Source organism: Styela clava, chromosome 9, assembly GCF_964204865.1.
Source record: "Styela clava chromosome 9, kaStyClav1.hap1.2, whole genome shotgun sequence".
NCBI lineage: Eukaryota > Metazoa > Chordata > Ascidiacea > Stolidobranchia > Styelidae > Styela > Styela clava.
Genome location: NC_135258.1, coordinates 21,250,641 through 21,274,008, shown reverse-complemented (window position 1 = coordinate 21,274,008; position 23,368 = coordinate 21,250,641). Strand labels below are relative to the sequence as shown.

The window sequence follows — 23,368 nt, the reverse complement described above, 5'->3', positions numbered from 1 at the left end:
ACTTCTTTCCAGATTTAGATATTCGATTGATGCGTAACCACAACATACAATAACATACCACAAAAAACAAGTTCATGTGGATTCGATTGAATATAGATAGTAATATATATGTCAACAAATTTTGATAAAGGATCAACCGGTAAGCGGATATAGATGCAAAATAATGCGGCCGGGTTAATAAACCAAGTGAAATGGTATAAATTCTATCTATTCTATACTCTATTTATATGAGCAGAGTTTAGTATATTTTGAAACAATATTCCAGTAGTGTATTTAATGAAATATTTGTAGGAAAAGTAGCGTGCACTACTAACAAAGAATTAGCAAAACTTTACCAATGAGGCAATAACAACATAGATCCACTCCTAACTGATGCATAAATATTCAAAAACATCTTTATCTGTTACAGGGAGATCTTTGAATCCTGACTAAAGTAGGCTACTTCTTTGCTTTACCGAAAATAACTCATAGTTCATACATTCTTAATATGTAATTTTTAACAAATGCAAGTCAATTACTCAAAACTGCTCAGCAAAAATACAATTAAGATATAATATGTGATAGGCCTTTAAATACAATATTTACTTTTGATGTTTAAGTCTTCCTCGATGTTTGCCTATAATACGTGGGCTTATCAGGAGTCGGTATTTGTTTGCGTAGCTATAATGAAAGGCTGTGAAGATTTAACAGGGAAGAGAAATATTTGTAGTTGAAGAGGTTCGCACATAAAACAAGATCGCAAGGCTGAAATGAATTTACACAAAGGTCACGTACATCGGTACCCGTACGCGGGGCGTTCCAAATTTTCTGCTGCCCGGAGCGACTTTCTAACAATAATGATGACATGCAGCCCGCGTGTTGGAGAACCCTGGTCTAGCCCAGCGGTTCCCAACCTTTCTACCTTGGCGGACCGGTAAAATTAGATTAAATGTATTCGCGGACCGGCAAAAATTTAAATGGCCGGAACAGAAAAGAATAACATATATTTGCGTAATATAATGCAATGTCAGGCACTCAATATGCTTCTAGACAAAAAAAACACACTTAAAAACATTTCACACAGAGAAAAACTATAAAATAATGTGCCGACCAGAAACTAAGAATGGGTGAAACCTAAAACGAGAATATCGGTCGGAGACCGAAGACTTATCGATCTTAGATCGGTAATTAGTTAATAACTCGCTAATTATACGACATAATTAACCCAAAGTCTATAGGCTTCTGGTCCGAGGTAAGATGCATGCACATGCAAAATTTGGAGCACATTCAACAACGCGTTCGTGAGATATCGCGTTCATCTAACAGACACACAGACAGACAGACATACAGACAAATACCTATCAATATACTTACCGATCTTAAGATCGATAAGTAATAATACCATATATTTGCGTAATGAAATGCAGTGCTGGGCACCCATTATGCGTAAGAAAGGCACGCATAGAATATCTCAAATTACAAACATGTACAAACACAATTAACTCATGTGAGAATTTTGCTGATGTTTCGTTTCCAATATAAGATTGCAAACGACGCCTCGAAGAAGTTTTTGCAACACGGAGATCTGCAGCCGCGTGCAGCCGACCGGCAATGGTCCGCGGACCGGCGGTTGGGAACCACTGGTCGAGACTATGTTCAGATAGACTATAGTGGTTTCTGGATTTTCAATGGCAGTAGTTACACAATAGTAATGTTAGTTTATACATATTAGAATTGACACACCAAGCCAATATTTGAAATCTACCCAACACCAGATTCCATTTGAGATTCCGATATAATACAATCTGATTCATTAAAAAAATAGTTCAGCTGCATTGCATAATGACGAGATTTTCATATTTATGCGTTGAATTCATACATGCGAATCCACCCTTTATCATATTTCAATTTCTGTTGACAATATACCAAGATAAGAGGGCTTATAATATTAACACGAAGGTCAAATAAATACCGTAATGTAAGCAACATTTTATCCGTATATTAAAGTGAATTGTACCAAAACTCAGGTTACACAAAATTGGGGACCGCGGGTGCCAGTTCTTCTTGTCCGAGACGTCAATACCGAAGTTTCTGGTATACCAGCGATCAATCACCGGGGAAGAACTTCTTTTGTAGCATTTTTTAATGACTTTTAGTGCTTTTTTACCGTCCCAATACTGAAATCTAAATATAAGCATGTAATAATCAACCTAAAATAAAACTGATCTGATATATATACAACCTGCAAACACATGAAATATGAGGCCTCTCGGTAAAAGTTATTAACTTGTCATCTGTAAGTATCCATATTTTGAATTATATATAGGCCTATATATTGGTCCATTTTTGCGAAAGAACGATTTTCACAACAACAGCCCCCAAAACATCAACGAGAACAACAATAATTTTGTGATTCGGAAGCAGAACACCTATTGTCATGAAAATATGTGCGTTCATTGGGAAGCTTGTGGCCAACGAGGTTTTGTGCTAAAATCAACTGCTGTCCAATAATACTTGTATGCTCTGACTTTATTGATATATAGGCTATAGAACATTGTACCAAGTTGATGTCTCTGATATATGTCTAGATTTTCTGCGGCGCGGCTCATCGTGCTGAGCGTTAGGAATACGCTCGCCACCGCACCTCCAATTACTCTGCGTAGGTTCGCAGGTTCGAATCCCATGCGGGATGGTTATGTGCGGGAGGATTGCTGGACTCCTCGCCGACGTAGGATGGTTCACGTAACCGCTCGTCGGTTACGGCTCCCTCTACCATCAAGTCCGTGCTTCCGAAAACAAATACACGTTAGACCAGAGCGAATCAGTCCTTACCGGTACCTTTGACGCTACCGGTACCCTCAAAAAAGTTCTGAATTTCCAGTAGCAAGAATTTTGCAGAATCAAAACGTACAGCCAGTCATGACACTGACTAAAATCCGTGTTCCCATGGATAAAAAATAATACAGCAAAATTTTAGACGAAATATCAAATTTCATAGAATTCACGCAAAACTTTGAAATAAATAAAAGTAATAGCCTTCTAGCGAAAAAATTATTCTTTAACCACTGAAAATTTCAAAGCAATTGGTCCAGTATTCGAAGAGAAAAGCGACTTTTTAAAAACGTGTCAAAGAACAAGAACAACAACAACATAATATTGAAACGATCGTTATGGCCACTAAACGTGTCCAACAAGAGAGCTATGCTCAAATATATGGACACGTAGCGCCACCCAATGGCAATAATTTTGATGACGTCATAGCGAAAAAAAAGTAATAGCCTTCTGGAGAAAAATTTTATCTTTAACCACTGAAAATTTCAAAGCAATTGGTCCAGTATTCGAAGAGAAAAGCGACTTTTTAAAAACGTGTCGAAGAACAAGAACAACAACAACAACAACAACATAATATTGAAACGATCGTTATGTCCACTACGTGTCCAATAAACATAGTTTATTTTATCTACAAGTCAAACACACAAATGAAAGTAAAACAAGAGAGCAATGCTCAAATATATGGACACGCAGAACAATTCCCCAAAAATCATATGCGGTGACCAACGACTAACATACCGGCGGTGACTTACCAGTACCTGTATCGGGGTACCGTGACGATACAGGGACTGTCATAGATATTTTAGGTCCTGTGACAATTGAAACATCAGTTGAAATATCTCGTGATATGAGTCAATTATGTACCGTATTATCGGATCAGGTACCGAACCACAGTCAAACATTTCACATAAAAACGTTACTAAATAACATGCGTCAACTTAACACCACCCGAATCGGGGTACAATTTTTGGTACAGTGACTGTCATAGCCGTTTAGGGCTGATGGACAATTCGACTACACGGACAACTCACCAGGCCTAGGGTGGTGTAGCCAGTCTGCGGACAATTTCATTCAAACCGCTATAAAACAAAAACCAATATATCTGACCCGTTAATTTTTTTCACCGTGGGTGCATTGGCGGCATTTATTCTACACCCTGAACCTCGTATTAACTTTCTACGACAAAGGGTTAAAGCTATACAAATCCCCAAAGTACGGCACTCGAAAGACGTATTTGCGACCAGTGTGCGACCACGGATTTCAAGTCTTGATCATCGTTTCTGCTGCGTCGAGATTATCGCATACGCAGCCATACAGCAATTAAACAGACAAAACACGGTGGTCGCAAATTGGTTGACAAAGATATTATCGGCGTATTAGGATAGGATTTACATATTTATCCCGGGGGAGAGAAGTAACTATCAAAGATGGTTAACACAACTCTACCCACCTGCCAAGTTTCATCTTTTTATCTCTTATATTTGTATGGATTTTCAAGCTTTTGACAGCTACGAGTTAGTTCAGTGTCACCGCGCTGTGTTACGGTACCAGAACTACTCTATCTTTAGAAGTTCCTGTCTTGTGACAGCGTGAAAACATTGGGCTTCTAATTGCATTTCTGACCGTCATATATTTCAAGAACACGGTTATTTCGAACAAAACTCGTTAAATTATAAACAAAGCACCACATCACAGCAATCAAACAGACGAAAACACGGTGGTCGCAAATTGGTTGACAAAGATATTATCGACGTATCGGAAATGCACACCCCCTATTCCCCCTCCTTCAAATGTAGAAACGCGAAACCTTCAAATATGGTTAAAAGAAACACAACTCTACCCACCTGCCAAGTTTCATCTTTTTATCTCTTATATTTGTATGGATTTTCAAGCTTTTGACAGCTACGAGTTAGTTCAGTGTCACCGCGCTGTGTTACGGTACCAGAACTTCTCTATCTTTATAAGGTCCTGTCTTGTGACAGCGTGAATTGAAATTGCAAGATGATCCGTTGGACACAAAATGGCGTCCGATAATCCTAGAACGTTTAGTGACGTCATAGCAAACAAAAACAAATCTTACAGAGCTAACAGAAATATTTGAAATAAATAAAAGTAATAGCCTTCTGGAGAAAAATTTCATCTTCAACCACTGAAAATTTCAAAGCAATTAGTCCAGTAATCAAAGAGAAAAGCGACTTTTTAAAAACGTGTCAAAGAACAAGAATAAGAACAAGAACAAGAACAACAACAACAACATAATATTGAAACGATCGTTATGTCCACTACGTGTCCAAAAACTCAGAGAAATACCTGAAAGCGAACAGAATCTATAATGAGTCTTTTGATGCAGTATGATACCAGCCAATAAAAACCGACATGTACATGTATGTACACGCATTGTACGTAAAATTCTTACACGCGTCCAATCACCACACCACACACAACGTCGATTTTGGGCCATATCATATCATAAAACCAGAATGATCAAAATCGACTCATGTACAAACCATTGATAAATATATACAAATTCTTTTTTTCGATTGTTTTTGAAGGTTTCATAAACTCTATTACGTTAAATGTTTTTGTTAATCCACTACTTTCTTCGGGGACTATAACATTTCAACTTTGATTGCCATATTTTATGGGGTAAAGTTAAAAGCCCACAGACGTTTCAGTTTTCTAGCGTTCCTACTTACCTACTAACCCGTCAGAAAAATTTTTCGACAATCTTGTGAAGAAATTCTTTAAAAAAGGTTTTACGTTTTAACGTTTACTCCTTTTGTGTTATTTTCAGTAGATTTAAAAGTTATAATTTCGGTTCCGTATGGACCTTTCCCCGAGCATCGACTTTCTTGTTTACTTCGTGACATTGGCCAATCAGCAAGATGCAAAAGGTGACGTAACAATGCTCCCTTTTCGCTTCCGCTCAGACACTTTTCTCACTCAGACCAATGACATTTAACAACATGATGCGCAACTCCGGCATTTTTGTCCGAAGATCGTATTCGATAGCACGCTCCAATGCACATACTTGACGAGACGAAAACGAGCGGATGTGTGCTGCTTTCAAGGCGTAGCACAAATGGTGTTCGTGCCTGCTTTGACAGTTGTTGTCGATTTTAATGATATTTTGGAAAATTGAAGGTAAAAAGAAATCGGAAAAAGGTAAGGTAAATACTATTGTTGTATATCACACCCGGACATAGCACTGTTAAATACATGTGGGAAAGCCAGCTTTTGTCAAATACTACGAAGTTATCAAATCAATACGGTACGTAGTTGCCCATTTGCCGAAATTGCATATTTACTTACCCTTTATGGTTTCAAATAGTTCATGCACCTCCATTTAGATTTTTCTAATCAGTGTAGAAATATATACTCATTGCTGTAGCATACTATGCTCATTCACTTTTATTTGCGTATTGAATCAAAGGGTTAACAAGTTCACCTAACATTTTACTCATACCGGTCTATATTGTATAGTATGATCTCTCAAGTATTTGGAGCCACGAATGCTTGTAATTTTCTGACTAAACCCTTTTATTAGTTGATTTATATACCAAATTCAGTAAAACATTTTTTACATTAAACATGAGATATTGGATTTATTAGCTTTTCCATTCTAAGTCATATAGACTGCTTTATTTATTCTTAGCGAAAATCAATAAATCTCCTCTCTTTCTTCAGATGTGAAAGTTGTGGACAAACCTGTCTAAGCATTGTGAGACTCCTGCAGCACAAGAGGCAATAGCAAAAATAGTAAGTATATTAATCAAAAAATTAAGCCGACATAAAGCAAAACTTTCAACTATTCCTCTAATCTCAATTTCCTATTATTTATTCACAGGACAACCGTTGCAGAAGGGGAGATATCAGAAGAAGTCTGGCGAGATATCAGTGACAGTGTGATTCCAAGAAATATAATTAGAATACTCCATAAATGTTTGCAATAGAAGAACAACCTATGAAGGCATGCAAAAGCATTTGACCCTCCGGTAGAGTTGTGTATGGCCCCTACATCCTGCAAGGCTTGAGGAAAATAACTAAAAATTCCAATGCTTAAGATTGCATAAGCGGTCTTCTTTGTGAAAAAGCATAAAACATGCCAGGCATACTTAAAACAGCTTTGAAAAATGAGGATTACGGGTCAGGGTATAATCATGATTCATGATAAAATACTGGTATATATTTTGGACAACTTCAATCTAGACCAAACTCGCGGCCCCAGAGAACTTCCAGTGCGGCCTCGAAAGCTTAACAATAATTGTAAAAGTATTTTGGAATTTTTTTTTATCTAAATGTAACAGATTTTTCAAACTTTTTAAAGTGAAATTGAATATTCACACAGAAAACAATTTACTAAAAGTAGTTTTAAAAAATTAATTTTTTTTGTTCACATTTTAACCCATTTAAGAATACACATCAAGCTAGCAAAAGAATACTTGAATAGAACACTTGAGTTATTAAATTAAACGCAAAGTACATGAAGAAGGTAGCATTTCCGAAGAAAATGGGAGTTGCAATATTTCTGCATTTCACAAAATTCTCTGAAGCACATTGTTTAATTTGTCATATTTCCATCAGTACAATGAAAAACACAATAAGCTCAGCAGTCAATATGACAAATTCGAAGACTAACTTCGAACAGAAAATTTTCATGTGTTTGTATATTAATATAATTATACAACTTTTTTGTTACTAAATATCAATAATAATTCAAGCAATTCTATGCCATGCAATGTGGCGCGAAATGTCTTGTCGAAAAAAATCTGTCATTTGTTTTTTTACTGATCTATACATGAAATGAGTAACTTTTTTGCATTACTGGAATTAATTAAACATTCGCAAAGATCCAGATTAACCCATGATCATGTGACCTCGTTAGTTAGAGTTGGTACTATAAAATTATTTCATCCTGGCTTTAGTATGCTGGTGACACAAAAAAGATGCCAAACGTCAGGACAAATGTAATTAAAAAACATTGAGTTTATATTGTAGTATTTTTGTTAATTTTAGGTCCATATATTTAGATTAAGTCATTTTTTTAGTGTATGTATTATTCTTTCCTTATCCAAAGCTTGTTCAAAAATGATTTTGATGGTTGTACATAAAATTTTATGATTTTTTGTAATAAATACAGTAACTTGCAATAATAGTGGAATGCAAATATTAACATGAAATTGCATTTGAAAAAAAAGAAAATAATAAAACTTAATCCAACTGTTTAGTTGCATCCTGATATATGTCACAAACTAAAACTATCTTGAAAATATCTTTCAAGTATACATTATCAAAAACTGTTTGCGGCACTTTTTACAATTTCCAACATGCAATGCGGCTCTCGAAAACCCATGAGTTTGACACCACTGATCTATTCTAGACAATTCAAGCATTGCTTTGGGAAATAATATCACTTCAATTAAATTTGCCGTATTAAATACGAAATCGTTGCTATCATAAAGGTAAACCAATTCAGCCACTGGGAATATATTGGCCTTCACAAAGCAATGGGGGCAAAATTGAGAGTTCATGGGCTATGAACTTTTGTTCTTTTCTTTGTCTTGAATTTTTTATACTCCACAGCCCCTATTAATTTTTTTTTAAATTTCAATTACCATGTGATGGTCATACATATCTTTAACTTGTATTTTCTGTAATGATGTATTATCTCAATGTGTCAAACTCTTAATTAGTCTGCATATTTTGCTTCCAGATGACATAAATGTATTGTCTTGTTCATTACCTCAGCTTGGAGTATTGACAAGAAAAAGGTGCCAGTAAATTCTTTGTTATAATCAGAATTCACAATTAATAGGAATTATAAACAGCCACCAATCAATGAGAATTACATGCGAAATTCCTCACAATAAATTTGTCTAATAATGTCTAATAAATTCACCTACTAAAGCAAGTTCGATAGGTGCAAACTTTGTGTTATGGAATTGTATCACAGCATCGTTAAGAGAAGTAAAAACAGTTTTGCTGTTTTGTATGACACCCTCTTTAAATGAAATTTCAATGTTTAAGCGCAAACTTTAAAATTACTAACTTTGAACTTTGTCATTATCTGCAAAATGTCCCACACAAATCTTTACTCTATCGCGTTTGTAATCTTCTCTGATAAAAAAAAGTCTATGATGTCCAGAATTACTCTTTACAGCTTGTATGTCATTCCAGCTTTCCAAGTGAGCAAAACTTCTTAGATATAGAGATTATTTTCTTTCGTTACAGGCGCAAAAAGGCAGGTACTAAACGTAAAGAGGACGCCGGTTAGCAAAAGCAAGCGGAAAACGGTCGCGAAAGGCGACGAGAAATATGTGCATTGGAGCGTATCATGAAATACAATCTTTCGCATGTAGTCTTATGGAGTGACGTCAGAGTTGCCTATCATGTTGTTTAATGTCATTGCTCAGACAGATTTTCAAGCGTGGTCGTAAACATTACCTCGTTTTTGAACTCTCATCGTTGGTTTTCAGTTTTGTTTCGGAAACTTAAATATAAATCAGATAATTCAATGATCACTCTGTCTTCCTAGGAGTTTTAATTTAATTGCAGTATGGAAAAATTAGTGTAGAAATAGCTGTGAAAGACTAGGCTAAATTTCTTCACCGGTACTTTTAAAAAACGGATTGTTGTATGCGATGAATCGTAATGATGGGTTGAAAAACACACCCCATTTTACAGGCGTCAACTCGCAGAAGCACTCTTAAAATAGCCCCGAAAATTTTGCAATGGTAAAGTACAGGAAGAATTTTTCGGTGATCAAAGGTCGGGGGAAGGTCCATATCTTGAGCGCGACAAATTGACCGTTAGGTGAAGCCAAGGGTGAAGCTATGATAAAACAAGGGAAATCCCCACTGTTTTCGCGCGCGTGTGGGTCACTGGAATGGACGTGGCATCTGGTTACCGTTTCCCTAGAAAACTTTCCCTCATTCAGGTTTTACAGTTGTCCCTTTCGAGCTGAAGTAATGATACTGGACATGTATTGAGGTAGTGACTGAGTCAACACGATATTAATGATTCAAAACTTCATGCTGCTTTTCAAACATGTAGCCTATTTATTTATCTGTCTTGCACATTTGATAGTTTTTTGGTGATTTTTTGCATTTCTGACAGCAAGCGATACCGGTATCTCCCATAAATTTTGACTTGTATATTTCTATGCTATATAGGAATCTCAGACTCAAAATTTACAGAATTCGAGAGAGATCAGCTTTATTTATATATATTTACTGCAAGGCTAATCCCAGAATCCTGGCGATTTCTCAGCTACCATAATCGTATAAGAACATTTGAAACATTTATCAGAAACGGAGGAGGTGGTTGGGATTCTATTACATTTAGTTTTATCTACTTGAATCTTGCTGTCTTATTTCAAGCGCAACTCTTATTTTACTCCATGTAAATTATTCACTGATTCAAACAATTATTTGGCTTTTATCATTTTAAATTGAGTTATAAGCACTGCCCGATTTTGAATCGTGTCCATATTTTTTGTATACTCGTATTATTCCTATTTTATTTTTTGGTGGGTGGGCTCGTACTTGTACGTTTTTTAACTTTATTTTAAGTTATGCTCGCCTTCCAGGTATCTCTGTATTTGTTGTCTGTTTACTTTTTTGTATTGTCCCGTTTTAGTCAGAGAGCCGAAATAAAATGATTGATTGATTGATTCTAGTGATAAACTCTCACTTCATCTTCATAATCATTTTTTTTTTTTTTGCAATTATTTTATTGTTATGCTGATTATGGAGTTGAAATGAAGGGTCTAGTATAGTTTAATACCACAAATACTTCCGGTGGACGTATTATAACGAATTTTGCATATGTTATTCCTAACCCCCACCTGACTATGCCATCCAAAAATTACGTCACTATCACGCCATAGGGCCTGACAAAGTAAAATTCCCATCGCCCGAAATGGCATCAGCGCCAACTCGCCAACGCTGACAATCTCTCTCCTATCGTGATCGTTGTGACGAGAAACGAGAGAAATGGTTGCTCGATTTTGGATGATTGTCTGCGCGCTTTGGACAACCATCCGCATACTTTGGTGGGCCTTATTACAGCACTGTGACGTCGGAATGACGTATTTTTTCAATGGCGTAGTCAGGTGGGGGTTAGGATTGACATATGCAAAAATTGTTGAGCCAGGCCAAGTAGAAGTACATGTGGTACTGAACTATACCAGACCCGAAATACCTATACTTATCTGATTGCTTTTAGTTTAATGCACTACTGACCACTGTTCATAGTTTTCATTAATTTCCGGATATTGATTTAGACTACTTTTCAACTTAATTCATAGTTAGCTAAGCTTTACTCGCCAAACTCACCCAAGTAGGCCTATTTGTTTGTAGATTTTGTATTTCTGTTCTGAATATTCTAATATTGCAGTAGTCATTGATTGATTTATTCTGATCCAGTCCGGATTTTATGGCGTTTTCCATGAGAAATACAGAAATTGGGCATGCAATCAGTGACTAGTTTCAGAGTTTAAGAACCACACCACTCTCCGACTTTCAGTACCCATCGTCTGTAATATACACTGCTGACAAATTCGAATAGGTCCTATTATAAACTGCCTAATTATTGATAACACGTATCTTTCATCATCTTCCCACAAGCTCACCAAAACCCATGTCAATTAACAACTATACGAGTCTATCCTCCAAACACAAGTTTTTTTGTAACCTGTATCTCGATACTCACAATTGTACATTAACACAGAACTTTCTGATGAACTTGGTCGCTGATTAATTGATCTTTGACCTTTGCGAATGCAATGTCGCAGCCGGTTTTCGAAGCTTGAACCTCTGTCGGCCAAAGCAGTAGTCCAGTCCTTTTTACAAATAAGCCTACTCTTTCAGTCTCAGATGTTCAGCGTGTGTGGTCTCTGATTGTAAATGTTAAACTATTTTTTTATATCCAACATCTGAACATAGGCTATGCAAAAAGCTGTAATGAACATTGAAAGTAGGTAAATTCAAACATGTTTACTTGACTAAACCCAAATTCTAGTTTTTTATTACAGATGCACTAATAAAAACTATTTCTGCATCATGCTTCAGATAAAATACTTCCAAACCAGCATATTTTAATTTTGTAAATAGCTGAAAATGAATAAAAAACATGAAAAGTTTCTCTTGATATAGTTCTATCATTTTTTGTTTGATTATTAGACTCATGGTTTTTGATTCTCACTATTTGAATATTCATGATCTTGGTATGGTGGTAATTTTTAAAACAATTTCGCTTTGATCATCCTGATCTTCTTTCGTTTCATATGCTCAGTTATAGTGTCTATAAATTTGTACTTCATAACCATAAACCAATCATAATAAATCATGTCTGATGTACAAAGCGAAAATGTAACTGCCACCATTGCTCCTGAGAAGAAAGTGGATGAACATGTTGAAGAAAAAGTTGAGAAGACGGAGGAACTGACTGCAGATTCTCAAAGTGATGGGGAAGAAGAGGAATTTGCAGAAACTAACTTTGAAGCAGACGATAATTCTGAAGATTTTATTCCTAATGAAGAAGTTGACGAAAATGAGGAAGAAGATTCTTGCTCAAGTGGAGAAGAAGAAGTTGGGGTCGATGTAAAATTAATTGAACTCGGAGGTCAGAAGTTCCTCCAACTAAAATATGAGAATGATGAACAGCGGCGAAAGGAATTACAAGCTAAAATGAAAGCAGAAGATAGTGAAAATGAAGAAGAAGAAGAAGTCAGTAATGAAAAGCAGGAGGACAAAGATTCTGATAAAAAAGAAGGTAAAGATTCTTTCAAATACTACAGAACAGCTACAATATTAGATGAAGATATGGATAAGGAATATAAATCTGACGAAGATGAATATTTCGACCCCATGGAAGGGGGTACCCTCACTGATATTGAGTATTCCAGTGGAGATGAGAGAGACACTGAAAGTGAACCGGAAACTGAAACATTAGAAGGAAAACACAAGAAAACTGGTGAAGCATTGACGTGTATTAAAATGATTGAACAACTTCAAATTCCACCTCGTGACCAGACCTGTTTACCAACAGAATTTGCTAGTGCTCAAGTTTCTGATCAGCCAATGGAATGCTCATAAGTTGTATGTGTACTGAGAATCAAAAAAATTATTAGAACTTAAAAGGTGTTACCCCTGACTCTTGGACAACATTGGACACAACTGATTATTTCATATCATTTTGTTGCTAAGGTCAATTCTATATGTTTTGTACTTGAATATTTGGCCACTTTCTTTCTGGTATTTTGATATGCCCAGTTGTTGTTCCATCACTGCTTTATTTCTCTCACTGCCGATTTTCATTCTAAGACTGTGCCTTTTTCACTATCGTAAGTTTTTCATTATTTTCGGTTATTTCAGAACATAGATTTAAATATTAATTGTTATTGGGACACTTCAAAATTCTTCAAACATTTTTTCAAAACATGGATGAAAGGAATGGATCATATATTGGTAGTCGTAGGTAAGCGAATAAATTGTTGCCAATGTTTTTTTCACACCTATATTATTTTTATTACTTCAATAATAAAATTTACTTCAATGTTGGTGATTGTTCAGTTTTTACTTATCGATCTTAAGATCGTTAAGTATGTTGATAGGTATTTGTCTGTCCGTATGTTTGTTTGTCTGTTAGATGAACGCGATATCTCACGAAGGCGAGGTTGAATCTGCTCCAAATTGCATGTGCATTCATCATACCTCGGACCAGAAGCCTATTGATTTTGGATGAATTATGTCCTATAATTAGCGAGTTATTAATTAATTAGTGATGGGACACGCTGTGTCACTATAGAGTCGTGAATCGAAACCGCATTTTCGATTGATAAGTCTTCGGTCTCCGACCGATATTCTCGTTTGTGCATTAAGTGCTCTGTTGGACAGACATGCCAGCAAGATATAATAGCCCTTTTTTGATACGTCTTCCAAGTAATTTCCTAAAATTGAAAATAAGTTTCTTCCTAAGGTGTTCAATATTCTGTGATAGTCTCGGTATCCTAAATGCATATGCTTATCTCTTATGTTTCAGAACTCGAGGTTTGAACGCAAGTGGATTGATTAATTCACCATCAACAATGAGAGACGCAAGAAGTATGCAAAGAAGATCAAGGATGACACCACAACAATATCAAAGTATTTTCAGAATATAATTTTTTAAAACTTGATTATGAGGTATTCCTCTTCACTCCCCTCTATATCAGATTTTTTGTCATCCTTTGGTAAAAAATTAAGCAGCACTAGGTGTATTACTGAACCAAAGTAATAAATGCAAATCAGATATAACAAGTATCTTCAGATATACAGTCAACATTAGTTTCTTTCATGATTTGTTGTGGACTGGGTGGCTATCCCATTTTTGGTGGATAAAAGAGGAAAACTTTGGAGTGTGCTTACTTGGCATATAAATGCTTGCTTAATTATAAACTTAATACAAGTTTTAACTTTCAGGTCTTCAACAACTGGATGAGAGTATAGTTCAAGAGAATCCTGCGTTTCTTGAAGCAATTACTCCAATTTCTGGACCTAGCTCAAATAGCCGAGGTATTTCTATGAGATGAATTGAATTGAATAATATTAAATTATTCTTCAGGTCGCTACTTCTATATTGGCATTTTATAATTTGCTAGACTTTGTTATTAAGTTTTGGAAACCATACACATTGTAACTAGCCACAAAATTATGCCAAATTATAATCTCTAATCTACTTGTTTCTAAGGGTATAATCATGATAAGGGTTGTGTGCACATTTACATAGAATTATCTTAAAAAAATTTGTTTATCATCTATCATCAATTTGCAAGCTATTCTATGTGATTCAAGAACATGTTGCACATTAGCACTCTTACATTATGGAGATACTAATCTATTAGCTCAATAAAAGTAGGATAAGTAAGTAATCAGTTTCACAGAAACCCGAAGAATAGAACTTTTGTTGTCTTGAATCTAGTTCACTTAAAAATAAAGTTTGAATGCTTGCAGGAATGACAAATTATGATTTTACCAGTCAGCAATTTCCTAGAACAATGATGGCCAGACAAGAAGCAGAATATTCCATGGTGAGATTATGTGTATGTGACTTTCTAAAGCATATCGACGCATGAAATCCAAATTGGGCTAAGTCCATTTTTCTAGTTTTGAGAAAAACGTTTTTTTTTTTGTTTCATTTTTTTATTTCTCTAATACCTTACATTGAGGATGTCTAGTTTTTATGGTCCACCAAAGTTACAATGAAGGCCATATTTAGATGGTATAAAAAAATTTGTGCTCCGCCCCAATTTTTTTTGGGGTTTTTTTTTGGACTTAACCCTTTTTGGCTCTCAATTTTCTGGACCAAAAACAATTTTATTGGACTTAGGGCCCCTTTATTATGTTATTATAGAGGCTGGTATGGACTTAGCGCTTTGTATTATATTTTTTGAGAGGAGCTATGTCCAAAAAACGGACTTAGCGCTTTGTATTATATTTTTTGAGAGGAGCTATGTCCAAAAAACGGACTTAGCCCCAACTTACAATGCAGTTATCCAGAGCTAAGTCCACTATAGTAGACACAGGTCTGTTTAGTTCTCAAATGCCCTAAAAAAAGCAGGGTTATGTCCATAGCTGTCTTGAGATCTAGAGCACCTAGAGATAAGGCAAATAGACCAAAATGTAGAGCTAAGTCCAGGAAAATCAGCAATTGAAAAATGTCATTTTTTGGAAAAGTGGACTTAGCACTGTTTGGTTTTGAGGTGTCGATATTTTTGCGTATCTGTTTGTAAATTATACCAAACTTTTCCAACTCATTTTCTTCTAATATTTATTGATTAAACCAAATCCCATCTTGGCTGAGAAGTGCAAACTGAGTGAAATATATATTTTTTTCAATTGCTGTAGTATATCATACTAATTTGTCTAAAGTAAATTCGGCATTTTACAGTTCACAAATTGTGAGTAGTTTGGTCTTCAAAATTTACCAGTAAATATTTTTGTTATGTTGACATATGTATATGCAAGAACCTAATTAACCCAATCGTGTAATTTGGTACTATCATTAATAATAATATTTGTTGTTATGCTTCTTTCAATTGAAAACTAATATAAATCAGTTAATTTGAAATGTTCCCCTTTGGAATAAATTCTTTCTTTTGTTATTTGGTTAAATTTATAGCATTTTGACACATGGCTAATAGTCTTGTACAAGATTTCTGTTATATTTCATCATCTGTAGTTTCTGTACAGAAAAATTCTGAAGAATATTAATATTCAAGAGTTATTTTTAGCTTGACATTTCTGATGAAAATTTCGAACTTGATGCAACGAGAAATCTTCTTGAACCTAAAACTCCATCTGGCTTCACTCAACATATGACAACATTACAGTGTATTCCTGATGAAGATCCAGGACTGGCAGGTAATGAATAACTCATTGTAACATATAGAGCTCGACCGATATATCGGCCAACCGATATATCGGGCCGATATTGCGTGTTTGCCGATATATCATATCGGCCCAACCGGCCGATATATCTGGCCGATATATATCAGCGTTAGTCGCTTTTCCACGTTCTAAAAAATGAGTCTTTTTCCCTGGGAAATATCTGCGGCCGAGCGTTTTCTTTTTTTTGCTTCTCTCATTTTGCCTCACAATGAACAGAGAGTTCTCTTTTATATTTCTCTCTTTTATCTCTTCGTGCGGCGCAAAATCCTCGCCTTCGAATATCTTGCGTCCCCACTAGACTTGCACGTAATCGACAAAAATCAATTTTGTAATTGCAGCAAAATCGATTACGTAATGACCCCGTAAGTGCGATATTTTTTCACGCATTTAAACCTATCATAAAAACCATTTGAAACCACTTCTTTTCCGAACGGGACATCGAAGTTTGGTTTTCATATCACCAACAGTACTACACGCCGGCGACAGATGTTAAAGACAAATACCAAGGAGTGAATTCAAATTGTATTTATTCTGATTTTTATCTTTTGTGTTGATTTGGTTTTCCTTTATCACCTCCGCAAATTAATCGTCCCAATTTTATGCGATCAATTTTATCATTACCAACACTGGTATACCGATATTTATGAAACAATAGTTGCCTTTTTTTTAAATCGACTTTCGTATTGGATAAAAATGTCAGGTTTCCAAGTTATTAATCAACGACGAGCGTATTCTTTCGTTTGATTATACCTGCGCTTGCCTCGCGACGAAGACTTGTTATTGCTCCGTTTTTTACATTATCCGACTTTGCTACCTAGTTAGCATTTTGCAATAATTATTAATGCTGAATTATTGACGATATTCCGATTACCAAGCTTCATTTTATATCAAATCATTTCGCGGCCTAAATGTTATAACATTATTTGTGATAAATTTAGATCACATATTAATTATTTAGCCGGCGGTAAATTCTTACCCGTAAATCGTTGTAAATTAATGCTAATAAATTCTATTTTGTTTTTTAATGTTCTGTAATTTGTATTAATAAAAGTGATTGAGTCGGGAAAATAAAGTAGCCTTCTCTCCCTTTGCTCCATAGCGGCGATAAAATTCGTTTCATGTCTGTTTCACGGAGAAAAAGGAAAATACGTCTTCCGGAATTACAATCAACTATCACACATTCTTATTTATCGTTATCAGCGCCAAATAAAAAAGATACCAAATCGTGAAGACAAAAAAGTCTGTCGGTGTTAATTGCGTTACGGTGATAACGCTCATAATAATATCATTTTGATCGTGAAACCAAACGCTCAAACGGGATGGCGACTTTACGTAATTTGTAACTTCCTTTCCGTAACTCGAAATAATTACGTAATTCCCTAAATTACGTGCAAGCCTAGTCCCCACCTACTACTGTATGGATCAAAGTGGACTTCTATAAGCATTTCACTGATTGCCCTTTTTCTTTTGTGCTTGGTTTTTTCAAACTTTGCCTTCTGTTTTGTGCATTAATGTGTGTTCTTATTAATTGCTGTGAAACTTTTATCAATGATGCAAGCACTGTGTAGGACTGCTTTATTTTTCAACATAAACTTTTGATTGACTGAAACTGAATTTTTCTTTCTGTTTGTATTTATCGCGGGTTCAGGTTGTAGATATCGGTATGTCGATATCGGTTATCGGTCACTAGTTGGCCGATATATCGTTATCGGTATCGGTGCCAAAAAGTGATATCGGTCGAGCTCTAGTAACATATTACTGATATGTTATGATCAGGGGCGCAGCCAGGATTTTTCCAACGGTGGGGTTACGGTGAAATTGAAACATTACACCAAAAGTGCTATTCACGACGACGTAATAATGTGTTTAATAAACTAAAATGCTTGGTTGTTCACAGCGAAATTCCACAGTTACATGTAGCCCGCCTCTCTTTGCCTGCTAGTGTTTGGTGAATATTTTGCAAGTCCTATTTCAAACATCGACCATTAATTCGTAGTCAGCGGGTACCAGCATTTAGAAATAAAACAATAAAATCGCGAAAATTAATTTTGGAGAGAACTATAACTCGCAGATGTCAGTAGCGTCATGATGGTTTATATGTACAAAAAACACGCTCGCATGTAGCGCATGTAGATCAAATGCATGAAATGTGAAACTATTACTTGGAATTTATTGTTTATCAAGTTGATTTTTTATTGTCATTCAATGATTATTAACATGCGCTGTGATTAGTGGCGGGTAAAATCGTATTTTTTATTAGAGTTATTCGAATATTTTTAACGAACACCGAATAATAAGTATTGTCATTTTAAACATTAATTTGGATGTCGACCACCGAAACAATCGCCGTGACAATAAATTTTTTTTTTTTCGGATTTTACTGGAAGACTGAAAAGTCCGTAACAATGCAGCTTTGTCACCGCGATTGTTTCGGCGGCCGACATTCCAATTAATGTTGTTAAGTTATATTAAAGCACTTTTTTATTCCAATATTAATTCTCACGCAACGGCGAATATCGTAGTTTGGTTTTTATATTTCGGACAGAATTGTGAGTTCACATCGGCGAAGATGTTAGAGACAACTATTAAGGAGTGCATTCACAACACAAATCCATTTTATTCTCATTTTTATCTTCTGTGTGGGATTTGTATCACAGTTTGTAATTCACGGTCCCAATTTTGAGCGAACAATATTATCATTACTGACCCCGGGATGCGATATTTGTGAAGCGGATAGTTGACATTTTTATGCTTTTCATTTTAGATCATGTCCATGTTACTTTCGTATTACATGATAAATAAAAGCTCTGCAAATTGGTAATCTCTTGAATACTCAGTGTTGAGTATTTACGTAACTCAGCTTAGGAATAAAACACTGATACTAAACACATGAGTAAATCGGTAATAATGGCATTTCTACGTGGTCAAAATAATATATATTTCTTCTCAATATCTCGAGAAATTTCCATAAAATACAGTAGATCTTTAAGGTTCTCTATACTTTACCCTGGGTCAAGAACAAGTGAATGTTTAATCAAAAATCTCATATATGTTTTCCAGCCACGTCCAGTCTCTTCACAGACTTCAAACACTGTTTTCAGCGACATGAATCCGCATCAGACGTTTTTGACTTACTTTCCAGTTATGAAGAAGTTTGCTCAGATCATGAGGCATTACTCAGAAAAATTTTGGGAGTTGCTCGACCCGACCCTGCGTGAGTTTGAATTTTTGATGAGTATATTTTTCAATAATGTGTCAGTGATCTTATTTATATTTTCATAAATTTCACAGTCTCAATTCTGTGAATCTGTTGGCGATGGTGAGAGATGAAAAAAGAACATGGAGGTTAATTGCATGTCTATACAAGTATGTATTCTCAAGTGTGCTTTGCTAAAATTTCTATCATTTATCAATAAATATATTTGGAGAATGAGAGTAGTTATGAATCGGTACAATCTCTACAGGTAATGTATGAATACAAAATGTAAATTGCTCGGAAAATCAACTTTTTTACCTGACTTGATCAAGCTCTATAGTTGAATGAATGTTGACTCTATCATTGTTTATTCACAGCGATCGTCTGAAAACTGAGGCTATGGAAAGCAGCATGGTTGTGGATGACATGGTAAGATTTGAATACTCTTACTGTCATGTTCAAACGCATTTAGGCTTATTGTGAACAGACTCATTCTTTCTCTTATCCATTTTTTCTGGTTGATCCAGTTTTTGAAACTTCTTATTCCAAGAATGACTTTCTGGTACTTGTGAGAAATATGTGATATTACTGATCTATGTAACATTCATGTAAGAAGCAAAATGTGTGACACTATGTAGTAAAGAAGCAAAATACAAATAGGCTACTGCTACTCCATTATTTTGATCATTTGAACATGCAGTTGCAACATATTTTTCATCATCAAATTTCAATCTCTCATCATTCTAATATATTGAGTAATATAAAAAGGGTAACAATGATGTTTGTTTGATATTAATATACCTTTTAAACTAGAAGCGAGCAAGAAAAATTTGTTGAGCAGGTGCACTACGTTCAGCTTATCTGAATGACACCAGTGCCTTCCTATTCATATAATTGTGCGTTTCATTTTATATTGATTCATTTCCCAGACGGAGCATACTAGCGAAAAGAAAGTAGTGAACAATCTCTTCAAGGAGAACGCTGATATAAGACAAGCACAGGTACTGTAAATCTATCTGGAGAATAAGACAAGGCCAATTTTCAGCACTAAAATGTCTTTTTCAATGTCCAATAAGGCATTGAGTAAAAATATGTTGCTTCGTTTCTCTGTTTGTCAATTAAGCACCAATGCTCACTATATTTTTATAGATTTTATGTTACTCGTTTTTTCATAAGTCTGTTTGAACTAGATCATGTTTATTTCGGAAGAATCATGGTATAATGTTGTTATCGTTATTAATATGAATATTGTGTTGTACTCTAATATCTTCTCTGGTTAATCCATGAATGCCCTGTCTCACAATCGTGTCGCTCACTGTTCATATATACTTATATTTTTTTATAGATCGTTATTGATTGGCTCGAAAGAAATGCAGCAGATGATTTAGATGACGAAGTTGTTGATAAAGTTCAACATTATTCTGAAAATGTTTGCTGGTCAGATGAAATTTTGTTCTCGCCTTATTTTTAACAATTCTTATGTGATGGTTGTGTCACTTGTGTTAACATAACCGCTGGGATATGTACTACATTGCAATGGCTATGTTTACATTCACACATTTTCTTTAATCTTTTGGTGGAAATATGTTGGTCCAATTTGTTCGGCTTTTAGGAGTTTAATAGTAGTTTCAGTAAAGTTGTCATGGCTTCCATGAAAAAAAAATCTTTTTTTCATTCCTTCATTTTAACTTCGACCTCCACCATTCCAAAAACTTTTTTAACTGAGACTTTTGTGCTGTTAACATGAGTTCCAACAAGCCGTCAGTGGGCAGCAGAGGTGTACTGGTTTGTAGTTGGTAAGTCACCAACTCCTTTCATTTTAATCATCCAAGTGCACAATATCAACCCAGCAAATATGAGTTTTGTTATAGAAATACACCAGCATGAAAAGTGTTCACTTGCTCAATATTATAGTCAGAATGTTTATTGAATAATTTAATACCGTATTTCAAATATCTCAAAATAAACTGTTAAAATACTTCTATTCAACCTATGTATTTCCACTTGCGCAGGGAGAACACACTTCATTATCTCTCACAGAGAAAATTAAGAGGAGAAAAGGGAACTGGTGACAAACATATGGTTTCTCAGATGGTAAGTTTCAATCATTTCTTGGTGTTTGTTGCATATTTTATCATCCCTAGTCACCAGTTCCTAACAAATTTTTTCCCGCCTTCTCGGAATAAGATTTTGATCGTTTATGAACTATTTTATAGATTGTTTTCTTTGTTCTACTTAAAATTGCTGACCTTTCAGGGACGCTTCAATACTAAAAATATATTAGATACTTGTGTGTAGATTAGACATTCAATATGAACATTTTTTTTTTTGCTGAGAATTATGAATCTTGGTTCTTGGTGTCATGGGATATATTAATGGCGTCATGGTGCAGTTAGGATTTTTTAACAGGGGGTTACATAAGATTAAACACAAAAGTAAAAAATTCAAAACAAGCGGTTGCGACTTCTGTAGCTCCAACAGTGGGTATGTCTTCGTGTCATATGGTTAAGCTATGGTGTGAATATCCCATATTGTCAAATTTTCTCCTATATAAAATTGTAAGGGTTGGATTGGATCCAGCCAAAATGGACCGACCGTACATGCATAACGTTTAAGTCATACCGCTTGATGACTTGATGTCTTGGTTAAATAAACTCTGAATTAAATTTTTCAATAATCAGTTGTGTATTTGTGAATGAATATGAACAATATCTAAATTTTATTCAATTGAAAAAAAATGACATCTTTTTATTAGTATTTCAGATCCATTCATTCAAGATTTTATTTCACCTAATGTGTTGTACTGGTACTATTTTTACATCCTTTACTATTTTATATTCAATCTGTCGTGGTTGATTACATTACACTCATTTTATTTAGGACCCAGATGCACCTTCCCGACAACGTAAACCTCTGGCAGATCTAGATCAAAGTGATGAAATTCGACTCCTAAAATCAATGTTTTCATTTATAAGAGCTGGAAAAATTGAAAAGGTATACGTAGAAGTTAGTTTACAATGCATTGCAAAAATTGTGATACATGCACTCTATTTTTGGTTATATGTCGGTCAATATATCAAGAATACAAACTAAATTGTTCCTTTTGTTATAACCAGTGCTGGGAAGCTGGTTCAGAATCACTGTGGCCCTGGCCTCAGCTCTGGGAGCCACAGTATATCCAAACTTTATTTTCTGCTCCAGCTGTGGCTCCATACCCATTGAGGTTTTTAAGTGTGACCGCTACCATAAAACATCTGCCTAAATGCAGTATAAATTAAAATTTATAGAATTTTATGAGCTGAAAAGGATAGATTTTATAGTATTAGGAAATTATAAATGTTAAAAAATGATTGGATGGTTAAGAGCTGGAGCCACTAATTTCGGGTTGCTCCAGCTCCAGCTCCATCTAACATGGTAAGCTTGGCTCCAACTATACCAAAATATCACAGTTCCATGACTTTGACTCCAGCTATGGATCCTCATCCCTGATTGTAGTAACACTTGCAGATATGCTTGTCATTTTCAAATCATTTAATAGTTGGTGTCATGACTGCATAGCATAATAGGGAGACATTTCTTTTTAAAATTGGATGCATGTTTTCTAATTTGAATAAGCATTCATTAAAAGTTTAACATGACAACCGAGGCAAAGTTTTTACCATTGAATTCATCCATTTAAAAGCAGCTGACATTTAATTTTGGAATAGTTTTAAGCTCTCATTTAGCAGCATAAAGATTTTGTTCTATATTTTTTTTTTGTAAGCATACGTATCGAATCTCGGTAAATTCCAACTTTGCATTTTCAGGCACAAGATCTCTGCATGTACTGTGGCCAACCTTGGAGAGTGGTTTCGTTGGATGGGTGGCAGCTGTACCATGACTCTAACAGAGAAAATCGTGAGTCATTTTACTAGTTTGCTTCTCTATATCA

At 35.2% G+C, this 23,368-nt stretch overlaps 2 protein-coding genes across 2 annotated transcripts in view; both read left to right on the top strand.

Annotated features, from left to right (window-relative positions):
* Positions 1 to 12,092: 12,092 nt before the first annotated feature.
* LOC144427178 (uncharacterized) lies at positions 12,093 to 13,189 on the top strand. Its single transcript, XM_078115972.1, has one exon. It carries the CDS (start codon positions 12,159 to 12,161, stop codon positions 12,906 to 12,908), a length of 750 nt encoding a protein of 249 aa, XP_077972098.1. The 5' UTR covers positions 12,093 to 12,158; the 3' UTR covers positions 12,909 to 13,189.
* The window catches only part of LOC120339493 (nuclear pore complex protein Nup107-like), a 72,305-nt gene continuing 62,119 nt past the window's right edge, over positions 13,183 to 23,368 (top strand). Inside the window, exons 1-13 of the mRNA XM_039407630.2 lie at positions 13,183 to 13,290; positions 13,855 to 13,958; positions 14,274 to 14,366; positions 14,805 to 14,881; positions 16,085 to 16,214; positions 19,302 to 19,455; positions 19,533 to 19,607; positions 19,815 to 19,866; positions 20,367 to 20,438; positions 20,783 to 20,874; positions 21,450 to 21,531; positions 22,318 to 22,431; positions 23,244 to 23,334. Coding sequence (XP_039263564.2) covers positions 13,253 to 13,290; positions 13,855 to 13,958; positions 14,274 to 14,366; positions 14,805 to 14,881; positions 16,085 to 16,214; positions 19,302 to 19,455; positions 19,533 to 19,607; positions 19,815 to 19,866; positions 20,367 to 20,438; positions 20,783 to 20,874; positions 21,450 to 21,531; positions 22,318 to 22,431; positions 23,244 to 23,334 — 1,174 coding nt within the window. The 5' untranslated portion in view covers positions 13,183 to 13,252. The remainder of the gene's footprint in view (positions 13,291 to 13,854; positions 13,959 to 14,273; positions 14,367 to 14,804; positions 14,882 to 16,084; positions 16,215 to 19,301; positions 19,456 to 19,532; positions 19,608 to 19,814; positions 19,867 to 20,366; positions 20,439 to 20,782; positions 20,875 to 21,449; positions 21,532 to 22,317; positions 22,432 to 23,243; positions 23,335 to 23,368) is intronic.

Excerpts from the sequence above, each read along its gene's own strand:
- LOC144427178 (XM_078115972.1), top strand. The coding sequence starts at position 12,159 with ATGTCTGATGTACAAAGCGAAAATGTAACTGCCACCATTGCTCCTGAG.